At 41.6% G+C, this 15629-nt stretch overlaps 1 protein-coding gene across 4 annotated transcripts in view; it reads right to left on the bottom strand.

Annotated features, from left to right (window-relative positions):
- Positions 1-1197: 1197 nt before the first annotated feature.
- cbfa2t3 (CBFA2/RUNX1 partner transcriptional co-repressor 3) overlaps positions 1198-15629 on the bottom strand; it is a 41292-nt gene continuing 26860 nt past the window's right edge. For 3 of the 4 annotated variants that reach the window (XM_063881685.1, XM_063881686.1, XM_063881688.1), the window contains 7 exons: positions 13052-13353; positions 12475-12560; positions 11030-11315; positions 10570-10638; positions 9821-9874; positions 7920-8110; positions 1198-6996 (listed from right to left, as the gene is read on the bottom strand). In XM_063881685.1, coding sequence (XP_063737755.1) covers positions 6619-6996; positions 7920-8110; positions 9821-9874; positions 10570-10638; positions 11030-11315; positions 12475-12560; positions 13052-13353 — 1366 coding nt within the window. In that variant the 3' untranslated portion in view covers positions 1198-6618. The remainder of the gene's footprint in view (positions 6997-7919; positions 8111-9820; positions 9875-10569; positions 10639-11029; positions 11316-12474; positions 12561-13051; positions 13354-15629) is intronic. The other variant, XM_063881687.1, reaches the window with a different exon arrangement.

The following is a 15629-nucleotide window of genomic DNA, read 5'->3' as shown; positions in this document are numbered from 1 at the left end:
TAAGCCTTGACGGTGTGACAGTGAGCCAGCATGCATAATACCTTGGACCCTAATAGGCTACAGAAGCAGCCAAATGATATTCAGCCAGTATTTATTAATTATTTAAATCTGTGGTTCTAATATATTAAAGTGCTTTCAGTGAGGAATGTGTTTTCCTGGTCAGTGCATTTAAAAACCTACACTTACATTAAAACATTAGAAAACCACAATGTGTATCAAAATAACCACTTTAAAACTATGTTTATTTATGACAATATCTAAATAGCTATACTACAACAAAAATAAACATATTTGAAAACATGTTAGAGGAGTAACTGGTTTTGAAAACAAAATGTAATACAAAGAAATATGTAAACCATAGTAAATAGAAAGAGTTTAGGCAGCTTCAACACTTTGGTAAATGTATTTATCCATCCATTTCCATAATTGTTTTTTTGGAATTTGTAAGAATCACAGTGATCCTTCCATTGCAGTGGTTATTTGAGACTGCACTGGCTGGATTTTCACAATTCATAATCATAAATAACAAGAGTTTTATGATTGCACCATTCTGTTAAATGTAAATATTTCACTATGTTCTGTCTGACGTATTTGTTATCAATGGTAACCTTGGGATATCAGAAGATGAAATAGAGAAAACCTGCAGCTATGAGCAAAGTTTTAGACTCTAATTATGCTGGTAACATAACGTGTTTGTAGTCAGAGATGTAATTAGATCAAATTAAACTGATTGAATAGAAGATGGTTTCACTCATTTGAAATAGACTGTGTATATAACTATATGTTTTTAAATATATGTTGAGATAGTGGAGCTTGTTTGTGATTTGTTTATGTCAAAGTGTGTTGACTGGTGGAATATATTCTGCAAAATATATTTAATAATTATATTGTTTTTTTCATTTTATTATTTATATTTTCTTCTATAACATTTCTGCAGACATAAGGGGTGGACATAATATAAAGTTTACTTATTGTGGAAGTAATGATTTAATTTAATAACAATGGATCATTTTCCTTTTCTGAGGCGTTCTAGTCTCAGAATAAAATGCTTTTGTTTGTTTAAAGTAGAAGGAAATAGCTGAAACCAGTGGGATTTTGGTGAGAGCATTATCATGGTCAAACTTACAGGGCAGCCGTAACACTAGCTCTGCCAGATTTAGAAAGCCCCCTTAAAGAAGAAAAGCAATAAGAGTGATGAATACTTCATTTCATGTTTTAATTACACAGTTACATTGTTCAACACAGACAATAACCTGAATTAGAATGTTTTACAGCTTCACACATCCAACAGAGCGAACAGTTAAAGAGCGGTATTAGCAACAGGGAGGAAAGCATGCAAGAAATAAATACAAATCAGAATTTAATTCTTCTGTCACAGATAACTTCATCTAAAAACGGTAACAGGACCTTTTTGAAGAGGGAAATAAAACAAAAGGAGAAAGATCTTCAAGGCGCCAACCCCTCCTACAGAAACATGTTTTTTTCTGTAATAATGTATTGCACAATACAGTATAGAATGCCTCCCTACACATAAAAAAACAAACCTTTTTTCAATTTATGTAAAGGTATAAACAGGGCCATCCTGAGCCATAGCTTTAGGGAAAACAAGTGCTGTACCCACTGTTTGCCACTTTAGCTTTCTACTGTAGCTATTCATCAGTGCCTGTTTCACAGGAAGGACGCGTCACCATCACATCAGATGAGCATTGAAACTTCATTGGTAGAGTAACTGGTTGGGGTAAGTAGATAAATATGCCAACCTGCCATTCTTTCTTTCTTAACATGCGATTTGCCCCTATCATGTACATAGTAGAACAAACAGAAAAGTGGGTGGTGTAAAGTGTTCGGAGACCCTTGGATAATATTCACAACAGCAGAGCCCTTATGCATTTGCCATCTGTATTATCTTTACAGAGAAAAGTATATGACACAAATCTCATTTGTTTCTTAAATTAATGAAGCTAGCACCCAGCTGAACAGAACATTGATCTTTTGCTTCCTTTTTAATGAAATCAGGAGGGAGGATCTCAGTGAAGGACACCCACACAATCGACCGTGTTGAAATTCTAATGCTGGGACAATAACACAAAACCCTTAACCAACATGAAATCTAAAAAGAAAGTTGTATCTTTTGGTTTTATTTTGGTCATTTATAAGTGGTTACTATGTTTGGTTTTGTTTTTTCTGAGGGCTTACTCGCAGACAAGGACGCACAACCAAAAGCATTTAGGAGTTGAATGGAACTGCCATTAAATGTTGTTTGATGCGGATATGGTACGCAAACACAGTATAATACTGCACAAAGCTGTTGCTACATATCATGATTCGTTATGCCATCATAGTCTGTCTGGGATGTTTCATTAAAGCTCTGAAGGTTTCAAGTAGTTTGTACAGAGACAAGAAGAAAACGGTATTTCTTTTTTTTTTTTACAAAAACACACACACTCCACCAGTCACACATAACCACACACCCAACATGCATTCATTTTATCTCTGCAAGGCTTTGTAACTGTAAAAACACGCAATCAGTAGGCTTTTCTTAAGGAGAACGTTTCTATTCTTTTTTTATAGAAGCACTAGTCAATATGTAGACAACAAGCGCTTTGATTGCTTGAAAAATAACTCTACACATTTGTAAGTCAGCCGGTTCATTAAGCATGCTCTTCACTCCTGTGCCCTGATTGTGTGTATTTCAGACACTTTGGTTACCTGGTGTAGTGGAGCTCTAACCTTATTATTTATGTTCTGTCAATACACACTGTGTCAAAGCCTATTATGGCAATAGAGTACTTTGGTCTGTGCTTTTATTGGTTTTGGACAACAAATGGCATGTCAATGGTTGAGTCTGTGTTCAGTTTGGTAATATGCATGTTTGACAGTATGTGTACCTATTACTAAATCCCAGCAGTGCAGTTGGTGGAAGGTGATCGAACAGGCAGGTGAGGTCTGGTGGGATTCAATATTTCTGCACATCATGAATAATGGCAATTCCTTTCAACATCTTTTTGTTTTTATAATTTTTAGACAGATATATATGATTGCTTTGAATGTGCGTCTCCATGTCTGCTCTCAGCCCAGCTTTTTCAAAGTCCAGGTCAACCTCTCCTGGTGGTTAGCTGTATGGTCACAGGAGGTAGCTAGTGTGAAAGGGCGTTAAGAAGAGGGTGCAGGTTGGAAGTGGAGGAAATAGACAATTGGGAATAAGGAGAAAATTACACAAGAAGGCTGAGGCCAACACCATATCAAAGTAATTATAACACGCATACATAAATGCTTCACAACGATGCAGGGGTACCTTACAACTTATCCTGTCTAAATGATGTGTCTCACATAGTCTAATAAAATGATTAACTTAGTAGAGATGTTGATGAACAATTTTCCTATGCCAGTCACTGCAAAACATATTTTATCCAGGGTTGTGGTCCAACTGTGATTGAGGCCAAGTTTGGGAAGTTGACAATGATCAATCTTAAATTTGTTTGTTGTTTTACTGTAAGTAAAGGTCTGGGGCTTCACATACTTGTGTTTAACAGAGGTGATCACATTCCTGGAGCATATGGAAATATCTGGCAACAAGTAGAACAAAAAAACCTAAAGGGGCGCTTGGATTATAAATACAGACCAGTCCCAGATCTTCAGCTTTTCCTCAATAGCATCTTTTGAAATAAACTATAAACTGTTTTTAAAAAAAAGGAACTTGAAAAGATTGGGTATCAAAATGAGCTTAGAGGTTTACTGTAGCTTAACACTGGCATATTACGTAATGGCTTATCCTGCACCTTGGGTGAAACAAATACTCCTTAACACACACACACACACACACACACACACACACACACACACACACACACACACACACACACACACACACACACACACACACACACACACACACACACACACACACACACACACACGATATGATGAGGAGGACTAAAAGAAATAGAGGCTCAGTGGCAGGAACTGAACACTTGACATTATAGAATGTATAAGTATCACAATTCCTGATTGTTTGAATGATCAAAATTTAAAAAACTGAACCACCACTTCTTCCGTCTCTTCTTTAACTATAAAATATAGTTGGGTTTTTGTTTATCAATACACTGTTGAGGCCCCTCCTGCAGGATGAAAACTGACCTTGGGTGAAGGAAGCACAGATTATTTTTCCATCGCATAAAATAATCAGATTAAAGTAAAGCAAATTGTATTATTTGTTAAATAAAAAAATGTGGTGCAGTATGATTTGGATTTGTCAAATATTGCAAACTAAGGTCTAATAAAATAATAAAAAATATGTTCTGGAAGTCTTGTATTATTCACCCTTCCATCTGTTTTCATTCCTTTTTCAGCTACATGCATTATGACAACCCTGTTGCCAACAGTCTCCTCCACTCAGGGACACTTTGATTTTAGGGAAAATTGAAAGTGTTAAAATTGTATGTGAGAAAGAATCTTTTTAGAAAATAAAGGTACTGTGAGAAAATCATATTCTGGACATTAAACTTTAAAGGTTTCTGTTATTTGGCAAACACATTTTTGGACCTCTTTAAATACTATGTACATTCACATTAAGTTACCGATGTTACTTTAAATATATTTATATGTATCTATATTATATGACACCCTATGGGCAGTTGCTGAGGTTCCATTCAGTAGCTGAATTCTCTTCATATTGCACCTCTGTCCTCTCACTGTCTTACAATGCGAGCAATACAAAATATTCTACAAGAGGGGTTTCATCTCATTAATATAGATACAACAAATCAAACAATAAGTACAATGTGGGGCTTCCTCTCATAAGCAAGTGTCCTCCTTGCTCTGACTTCACTGCTCAGCCCGTACGAACGTAAAGGAGGAAAATGAAAAGTAACAAAACCAAAAGAAAGTCCGTCTTTCTGGATATACACAAGGGCAGCACATGTGGACATCAGCGACAAGAGACATTATTGAAATTTGAAAAGAGGTACAATATCTACAAGCAGGTTCAAACCCTTCCCACGTGACTTCTCACAGGTTCTGTCATAAGCAGGCTGGGAATAGGGCCAGTCAAAAGTCGGGGAAGAGCGTAGAAGGGAGGTGTGGGGTGAGTGGAGGTAGAAAGAGAGAGGAGAACCAAGTCTACACCGCCCTTCACTAGGCTCTGTCATCAGTTTATCATGCTTTGGAAAAGGAGGGAGTGAATGTAAAGGTAACAGCAAATCCTTGAAATATCTCCTCATTGTGGAGCTTTAAAAAATGACTCCAAAACAGTTCTCATACGTCTCCGTAGTATGCAACGCCTTCTTGGACAATGTTTTCAAGCTTATTTTGAGGTTTTTTGCAGCTCCTTCACCGTGTTTGTATTGTCACCTTCTTTGTGGCGGTGTAGCTTTTACTTCCCTCTTTTTTTCTCTTTGTCCTCTCAATTACCATTCAAAAAAAATCACACTGTGGCAGGGTTTCCATCCATTTAATTCAGTCTTTCTTGTAGGCAAGTTCACAGCATTGCCCATATTCACGAGTCTGGGCCGTCACTGAGGGATTGTTGTAGTTTTGTCCAGACTGCAGGAGGCAGCTGCAGATCAAACAGGTCACAGTTTGTATTTTTAAATGTCTGACTGTCTCTGGGTCCCATTCTGCAGCTCCTCTGCAGCCTGGTCCTCTCAGGGCTGACACATCTGCTGAGGAGGTGATGTTGCTTTGCGTTTGGTTATAAGATGAGTGCTTCTCCTTATCGCTTACTTACTCACTTTGGCAGTGTAATACAAAGGTTTGGATCATGTTATTTTTCATCTTTGAATTCATTTGGGTTCACAATGGTATAGAGAGGTGAGTCCGGTGTAGATTTTCTTGGCTCGCTAGCAAGGTAGTTAGCAGTTTAAAATTAATTTATTTTCATATCATTATTATCGTCATCATCATCAGCATCATCATCACTACTATTCTTTATTTAGAATATTTGGACTTTTCTTTGTTTTACCTTAAAGCCAGAAAAAAACCTTTTAATAAATACTAAGCTGTGTTTTGAGGAATAAATCGCATCACGGTTTCTCCCTTCCCTCTTCCCTCTTTTAAAAAAGATATTCACGGTAGAATAAGTGCCACATCAGTGAGCCATTTACACTGGTAGTACACATGTCAGGGCTGACTACTGTTCTCTCATTGGTCTCAATTAAAGGGAAATCCAATCTAAGTGCTAATCAGCCTAGCTATCCCGGTTAATATTGCCTTACTAAAGCCCTTGTCTTGTGAAGACAGGGTTCAACGTGTTTGAATAACTTAGGGCACATCTTCAAGTCAAATGTTTCATCAAACATATCTGATATGTGTCTGTAACTGAATTCAGAGAGGAGACACTTGTCATGCTTTCCACTACACTGACCACGCCAGGCTGTAATCTTTGTATTCGTTGCTGTGGTTGTGAAAGAGAAAAAAGACAGAACAAATATTTTTTGGGGAAAAGTGACCGAAAAGTCGATCAGGTAGTGAGAAGATTTCCAGAAGAGCTTAGAGTAACAGAGAAATAAGTTGTCGGTAGGAGGAAAGGGAGCAGTGTGCGATGAAGATTCCTCAGTTTGGTTTTATGTGGAGTTTGGGCACAGTCGCATCAGTATGCAGGGAAGGGACAAGCATCAGACGTCAGCGAGAGGTGGCATCCAGCAGGGCGGGGGTAGCTGGAGTTGTGGAGCGAGAGGCACTGCTGGAACTGCTCTCCTTGGGGCTCGCAGACACACTTCCAGTGCCACTGCCAGCCCCTCCCACAATACTACTCTGGGCTGCCAAGGACAAGGCTCCTGGAGGGGTGCTCTCTGAGTGGGTAGGAGGCGCACTGGAGGACACTGAGGAGGAGGAGGTGCCTAGAGGGACACTGCTGCTCCCTGGCATCCCCTGCAGGCCTTGACCACAGACATGGTGGTGCTTCTCCCAGTCTTTGTGTTGGCAGAAGGAACCGCAGTAGCGAGCCGTGTTGCAGCCGCTGCACGTCTCACTGGCTTTCCTCCCGCAGTTCCAGCAGCTCTGGTGAGACAGTGGGGAGAGAGTGGGTTGATAAAAATAAGTCTCTTTTTTGTCCCAGGAAAGCACAGTTTAATATTTCTTACTTAAATATAATGACACTTAAAAAAAAAAGTAATAAAATAGTATTTTATAATCTTTGAGCTATTAAGGTTTTTTCTCTTAGTCTTTGCACAGGGATTTGATTTTAAGGCTTTCAGTCCTGGTCCAAAGTCTCTAGTTTGTGTAACCAGCAGGTGGTGGTCAACTGCTCTGTAATGGCTCTACATCTGGCTCTCTGCTCCAACCATCTGGGTCTGTCTGCTTTTATTTACACTGACAATCGGACTTTGACAATGATGACAACATGGTGCAGCAACAAACCAAGAGCAACCAGCTGTGTCTATTTCACAATACAGGATAACTTAAAGGATAAGGGGAACAAGGGTTATGGTGAAAGATGTACAGTAGCGATAGAGAATGAGTCACAGAGTCAAGAATTTGAGCAGTGGGTCCTAACCTTTTCCTTAAGGGACCCCATTTCTATCATGGAGTGATACTGACCAAGCCTGACCTACGTTAACTCACATATTTTATATATATTTGACACTATATTTATTGCACAACAATGCAAACTATGTTCAATACATTTTGAGCATATTATTTCCTATGAATATTGCATCAGAGATCAGATTTTCTGTTATATTTAATAACTTTTAACTTGTTTTTTCTCATGCTTGGCCATTGTTTTTATTAGCTCTGTTCATTCTTTGCACTCTTCTAATGCAGGGCGAGGCTATTTAGCATAAAGTTACGAATATCGAGATATTAATGACATTTTAAAATCAAAAAGGCCTCACCACCACTTTGTGAAGCCTTGGAATTTGATTTAGGAACAAGAGACTGGAGAATGAGGTGAAATGTGGGGTGGTGTCTGTGATACTCACTTCACTGGAGTCCTCCTGCTGATTGATGACTGTGAGTGCATCCTCAGAGGCTTGCCTCTTGGCCTCGGCCAGCGCCCTCTCCATTTTAGATCGTTCTGCTGAAATCATCTCATGAGCTTTCCTCTCGGCGTCTGACACCGCCTTCTGCAGCTCTGACATCGCCTGTCGCTTCACTTCGTTCACTGCCTCCTCTGAGAAAGAGTAAGAGTGAGAGATAGGTGTTAGTGCATGTGGCCATCGTTCCATCCTGCCTGCTGTGTCATCCTTTATTGAGACTGTTTAAGCTGCCATCTTGTTGGATCTCAGCGAACAGATGTACATCATCCAAGATTTAAAACTTTCTGCCAGAAAAGGGAAACAGCCAGACTTCAATAATTAATTCAAACACGTCTGGCCAAATTAATTTCCAGTGCTGACAACAGCAGATGTCTCCAAAGTTTTGTCACTAACTTGGCTGTTCAAACAACATCCTGGGAATCCCTATTTGCATGGCTGCCATCTTATCTGAGACATAATATTAATAGAATTTGTTAGATTAGATTAGAATCTGTATCTCGACTGCAGGGCTTCTACAATGTAGATTTTTATCATGGGGACTTTTGTTCTTCTAGCAGAAGCACAAACAGTATGAGTGAGGAAGCTGTGTTTTTACAAGAGGCAGGTGTGTAGACTCCTTTCCAGATGGCAGTCTTAAAAAGATACTTCTTTCAGTCTACTCATAGTAAGAGGCAGGAGTGATTACTTTATGGCCTCTTTCATTACTTGCCTCACGGTGAACAACAAATGTACAGTACATGATTTCTCTTATGGGTTTTAAACACCTGAGAAGTTTCCAAATCAGTAGTATTAATTTATCAAATGCTACTTTGTTTTTCATTTTCCTGTGCCATCAAAGACATGATTTTAGTTATACTGCTCCACCTCCTCCAAGTGTGCCATGTAAACATCCTTATAGACAGATTTTGACACACATAAAAGTGGCTATCCAGGTGTTTTAGGCCAACCAAGTAGGAGGTGAGACTGATATCGTTCTCTCCACTGCCCTCCATTTCATGCAGTCAGTGTTTGTTTGAGAGGGAACTCATAAATAACTGTCACTTTTCCTCACTGCTCCACTCCACTTGTTTCAAACTACTGTAACAAAAGATAAGATTGGGGAGCCTTATCCAACTCTTTGCTGTATGTATGCGCATGGCTGTGTGAGCACGTCTGAGCTTGATTCCTATGCTAAAAAGTGAGTATTTGGTCAATCCTGTCAACACACAGTCACACTCAGACACATGTCTCCATGCTTTCCCTCATTACATCTTTCACTACCTTTATCCTTCATTTCATTTCTACTCCCTTTTCCCCCTCCTCCTCCTCCTCCTTCTCTTTCTTCTCTCCTTTACAAAACACTATCTGCATTATCCTGAGCTTCTCAATTATCTGGCCTAATGCATGCACCACTAAGATTAGTTTGCAAATTTAATTAATTCTTATCAAGGGGACTGCATAGCAGATGCTGGGGCAATTAGCACTTAATGGAAAACACGGGGACAGCAATATTAACGTTTTAATTCCACAGGGATTTTGTAAGTCCCTGAGACGTGTTATTTTCTGTCTTCCTTTTCACACTTCAGATCTTGTTTTTTAAAAGCAATGCAGTCTCTCAACCTGAACCAGACCAGAGAATGCATGTCTGTTTTTAATTAAAAGCAAGGGGTGCTGCAGACTACCTGGCTGCTAAAATAGAGGTGACACACAACAAACAAACACACACACACACACACACACACACACACACACACACACACACACACACACACACACACACACACACACACACACACACACACACACACACACACACACACACACACACACACACACACACGAGATGATGTAGGTTTGTTACTCACCCTGTCTGCTTTGAAGGTGTTTGAGTGCTGGGGATAGCGGGATGCTTGTAGTACCTGTATGAAAAACAACAGCAATTAAAAAGAGCTTTTTTTTCTGCAGGTGAAAATGCAGCACAGCATTTTGCCGACAGCAGCAGCATCTTCCCTCCGCAGGGCATTGCAGTATAATAGTGCTGGGACTGGGGCGGAACAAGGGCTGAACCAGATCACTCCTGGGATGGGCTTTATCTAATGTTCAGCATACAAGATGGCCCATACAATGCAACACCCTCACCAGCTTCTCCTGGGCTACACACTGAGTGGTCAGGAACATTCTGTCTTTTTATCTAAATGTCCGGATTTGATTCAGTAGTCAGTGTTTGTACTCTGCATATTGTTACAAAACAATCGAAATAAAAAAGAGGTGTAAACCGTTAGGAGGTCGTGTTTCTCAGGTCAACAGAGACCAGTTAAGCTCCAACCTGTGCTGTGCTGCTGCGGCCTGCCAGGTGACTGCATTCTCACTGCAGCTTAAACTGGCCTTTCATAGTGGTGACAGATGGAGGGCATTTAGCCCTAATGACACAGAGGGCCTCCAATCCTCTGCCCTGATGGACCTGCAGCTGTAAGGCCTCTGCTCTGTGTGTCCTGATGGCCAGGATGAGGGTCGTAAAGACTGATGGTGGGGACTCTGTGTTTGTGTGTGTGTTGTTAGTCTGTGTTAGGTCAATAATGGAGACAATATAGAAACAGAGATGCCCGACTCTTACCGGCTTTCCTCCAGATTTCTTCTGGCAGGTATCCTGAGGGAGGCCTGTGTAAGAAGTCTCTGTGGATCTCTGAAACACAAAAGCAGGCATAGTCTCAGTTTCAGTTACACATAGTGAAAGACTTGATCTGCACAAATTCCCCTATAGTCCCCATTTTTTTAAACTATGGGTTTGGTCACATCAGAAAACAAGTCATCAACAACTTTTTTCAGTAATTTCTGTGAAGAATAAGATTCAGGAATAAAAACAGGAATACGAAACATGAATACAAATGTATACAATTATTAGTATGTTAGCTGGGTTATAACTTGTTTTGAAGTGCTTCAAAGCATATAGACATCAACATCTAACTGACCTTTTGTAAATGGATACAAAGGTTTGTTTTTTAGCACGTTGAATAAGCACTACTTTGCTGTAAGTGTTTTGCTTTGCCAAACAGACCCTGTGAGTGTTTGTCTACCTGTCTGTCTGCCTGTCTGCCTTTCAGCAGCCGAGGAAGTTCCTATGGGCAGTGACTCGCTGCTGCTAGCTGTGTTGGAGGAGGAGTTGTGGTGAGGAGGAGGAGGAGGAAGAGGAGGAGGAGGAAGGCAGTGCTGTCCGTTGCTCCCACCTTTTTTCATTTCCTCCACGTCGCTGTAACGCCGGATCCAGTGATTCATCTCCTCCCGGTCAGCCTCCTGGCAGCGGCGCAGAACCGTCAGAGAGCGCCGCGTCTTCTCCACCATGTCCATGATGCAGTTCAGGAGCTGCAATGGGACAGGATGAGGATGAGTTGCATACTCAATTGGGGATAACTAAACGGAAGAAGAGCCCTATTAAATTCAAATGGCAAATTCACACGACACAAAGAACAAGTCCTGCCAAGACAAAATTGTATTAATCGATAACCACACTTCAAAGATCACAGCAACAAAGCACATTTAAAAGAAAAGGATGCTTTTGGAGACACCTTGCAGTAAATCTACACACAATATTTGGATATGTCCCAAAACACATACCACTTAGCAGATGTGCATGTTTGCATGTGAATGTTTCTGTTTGTTTCTGTCTTTGTTCATGGACTGTGTGCTTGTTGGTGAATTTCAATATCTAAAAGCATTACAACAACAATAATGTAACAGCTGTGCTGCTGATGAAAAAGTCGAGCCCATTCCTTCAACCCTTCTGCTCCGTTCCCTGCCAAGTCAACAGATTCCCTCTCTTTTCTTTCCTTCCCTCGAGTTGTAAACTGTGTCTCTTTTTTCCACGGTACCCTGTTTCCAGCCCTGGCCAGGTTTACTAAATGGGTTTTACATGGTTGACATTCAATTCATATCATTATTCCCATTGATCTTTTCCTCTCTGTCTCTGCCTCCTTCCCTCTGTCTCACCACTCACTCCCTCCCTTCTGAGTTAGCTATATTTATTTCAGTGAAGTGTTTCTAATTTGGCCAGGGTCCAGGCCTGGCCGGTTCTCTCCATGACTGCAGCTCTTGTCTCAGCTGCTCTTCCCAGCTGGAGCTGTGCTCTGCTGGGTCCTGAGCTCCATCTGGGGCCCTGTTTTTTGTGTGTGTGTGTGTGTGTGTGTGTGTGTGTGTGTGTGTGTGTGTGTGTGTGTGTGTGTGTGTGTGTGTGTGTGTGTGTGTGTGTGTGTGTGTGTGTGTGTGTGTGTGTGTGTATGTGTTGAGTGTGTCTAGTGATTTTGTCTACTTATAGTTGGGGGCCAGAAAGCCTTTTAGGTGTTTATTTGTTGTAGTTTTACCCCACTGACACAGACCTCTTATGGTCAGCTGTCTGTCAACTGCACACTCCGATGGGACGGAGGTTGTTCTGTCTGTCAACAGCTCCTGTCCCACTAAAATTAACTTCATTCACCTGTTTGTCTCTTAGCTCTTTTTTCCCACTTCTGCTACCCCTGATACTTACATTATCTAGGTGCTTCCATTCCTCTGCCCACTCTCGATCAGTAAGACGGTGGTCAATCACCTCCTCTTGGCAGGCCCCATGCACTGCTACAAGACAAACACATAGTTCGGATTCAGCACTTCAACACATTACAGTATATAATTTACTGACTCCAAGCAGCAAACCCAAAACTTCATTTATTTCTGGTGGTGTTCAGAATAGATTTTTCCCATTCATTTTCCTTGTTTTTGTTTCTTGTTAAGATGTCAAGTTACTTATTGACGTTTTTAATTTTATACAAAACAACATATCATGTGCATTTGTATAGCCTTGTCAGTGAGACAATTTGGCAAAGAATTCATGTCTTTCCTTTTGGGAAAGCAGAGGGAAGGCATATATGGTTGCCGCAGTTGTAGCATGTAGGCATGTATGGATGTGGTCTTTATATAGACGCACTGCCACAAGGATTATCACACTGGAATGACAACTGGCCTTTGTTCTCTACATACACCCCACTTAGATATACACCAGTTGATAGTCTTCACCGTATGACTGAGGACCGTAGAGCCATAGATTTCTGTGAATGTAGTCGTCCTACCTGTCGGCCGGTGCCTGTCTCGGGTGTCTCGGGTGTCTCGGGTGTCTCGGTGTTCGTTATGTCTGTAGGGGTCTCTGTATTGGTGCGCCAGGGCCATGTCTTCTAAGCGATAGTGTTGGGGTCCCATTTGGGGGTTGGGTGGATGTGGCAGGCCGTTGGGAGGGTGATTTGGGAGGCCGTTGGGAGGCGGGTGAGCAGGAAGACCTGTGCTGGGGCTGAATCGTTGACTGGGGCTGATGGTGCAGGGCCTCTTAGCATGGTGCTCCAGGTGCAAGCCGTCTCTCTCTGAGCCCTCTTTTGTCCTGCAAAGGAGGATAGGGGGGTGGGTTAAAACCATCATAGATGTAATGTTGTATATGGCAAGCCTTATCATGATAATATTTAATGTGGTGACTACAATAGGTATTTTGATTTTTGTTTGTGGCCCAGACTCTGATAACCTTTTTTTAAAATATATTTTTTGGGGGCTTTTTGCGTTTAATCGGATAGGACAGTGGAGAGTGGGAGAGAGAGTCGGGGTGGGATCCGGAAAGGACCACGGGTCGGGAATCGAACCCGGGTCACCGGCGTACGGTGCAGGTGCCCCAGCCAGTTGCGCCACGGCCGGGGCCAACCTTTTTTTATGCATTGGCATGGCACGCAGTTAGCAGAATACAGTTCAAAAGTACACCCTAACGAAAATATTGTATTAAAAAAGACATGAAACATCAATCATTTAAAAGCATTGGGTTGTATGTTGAACCTATTATTTACAGCAAAACAGATCTCTGTTAGTACAATTAAGTGTTTATTTGCCACTAAGCCATGCCCTTGAGACAGACTGCCCCTAATCTCGGTTTCCACTACCACATTTCCCATTATTCCACAGAAATCTACCAAAGCATTGATTAACTGCTTTAAATAAACACTGAACCAATTAGAAATGATGTTGATGCATACTTTATACGCCCTTTTAAAACAAAAGCCTGGAACTACATGGCTTCTTTCACATCTCAACTTTTTTTCATTTGGGTTTTTGTAGCACTACTTGTCTCAAGGTCAGAAATAAGTTTAGTGCGTCATGTTTCTCCAACTTGTCCATCTATGGCCTTGCCAGACCAAAATGTGAAAACAGTGAGATGGGATGGTTTGCCAGGCTAAATATGCCATGCCAGTGTATTACTTCACACTTTAGGAAAACACGCCCCAGCAAAGTCCAGAACGCCCTTGAAATCAGATCAACAGACGAAAAATTACCTGATGTAAAAACATGCCAAACAAGTAGACTGATATCATTCATTTCTGGTGCTTGTGTTTACCGAGTGTTTTTTTAAGATTACCTCAGGAACACAAACTTGTTTTTAAAGCTAAACAACTCTCACATGGTGTATGCAAACACACATACTCACACACGTATTCTGGCTGAGAGCCTTTTTGTTCAGTTACAGTAAGGCAGTCCCCCACAAAAGCTTTTGCACAGCTGTACGCCATATGTAGCAAACAAAGCCAAGTCCAACTGTACACCCTGCGACTCAAGCTCTTAATCTGAATATCCCTCAGCCAACTCTTAGATTGCAAGTATTTCTCCCTCTCCCTCCCACTCTGCTCTCGGGCTTTAGGGGCAATATGGACTGAATGCTATGTGTTTGGCAGATGTTTACTGTCTGTGTACTTTAAGTCAGTGTGTGTGAGAGGTTGTGTTTTCCAGCCAGCTGGACAGTTTAAATGGGAGTGTTGATATTAATCTGTTTAGCTGGATGGCAATACACAGACATTCGGATGCAAATCACTCTTTATCATCCTGGGGATCAAAAGCGAATAAATGCAGCGCTAATTTTGTGTGTGTGTGTGTGTGTGTGTGTGTGTGTGTGTGTGTGTGTGTGTGTGTGTGTATGATGGCTTTAATCGTACACATCCGTAGCTGTAGTATCTGACAACTCAGAGAAACAGCTGGTGTGATGTAGGCCCTGCCCCAGCCCGAATCGCCCTTCCCCTCCTCTGGCGAGCCCCCAAATCCCCCCCACCCCCCACCCCCAGCTGTGTATAAGCCACAGGTCAGTAGGCGGAGGTGTGTGGATTACAGTGGGATTGCACGTTCGGCTCCAAGCCCTAGTCCCATCCAAACCACCACTGCCCACCTCCCCACACACATGTGCTCAGTGTTACGGTCAGTACATCACCATCTGGACATCCCTGGCATATGGACAGCTGCTGGGAACCCGCAGGTCAGGCAGCGCGAGAGAGGACATGAGGGTTCGAGAAGGGAAGAGAGAGACAGTGATAGAGAGAGACAGACAGGTGAAAAAGTGATCAGAAAAGAAGAATGACGGTGCCAGCAAGTGAATGAAGAAGAACAATGGAAAATGCCAGCAAACGTTGTCTTTTGTCATCTTCTTAGCTGGATGAATTAAGTGGAGCTCTGGGGAGAAATGTGGGACCATTGCAGCCCGCTGTTGGTCTTTTTCACTGTATTTGGGTTGTGCTGAGGACATTTACAGTACTTAACTCCCTCTTCCCTTCCCTCTCTGTCTCTCTCTCTCTTTTGCTTCTCACACACTCTCTTTGTTTTCCTACAGTACATTTATTTCCCCCGTCCCTC

This window comes from Eleginops maclovinus, chromosome 4 (genome assembly GCF_036324505.1).
Source record: "Eleginops maclovinus isolate JMC-PN-2008 ecotype Puerto Natales chromosome 4, JC_Emac_rtc_rv5, whole genome shotgun sequence".
NCBI classification, from domain to species: Eukaryota; Metazoa; Chordata; class Actinopteri; order Perciformes; family Eleginopidae; genus Eleginops; species Eleginops maclovinus.
Note: the sequence above shows the minus strand (reverse complement) of the source record. Positions and strands in the feature narration are given on the sequence as shown.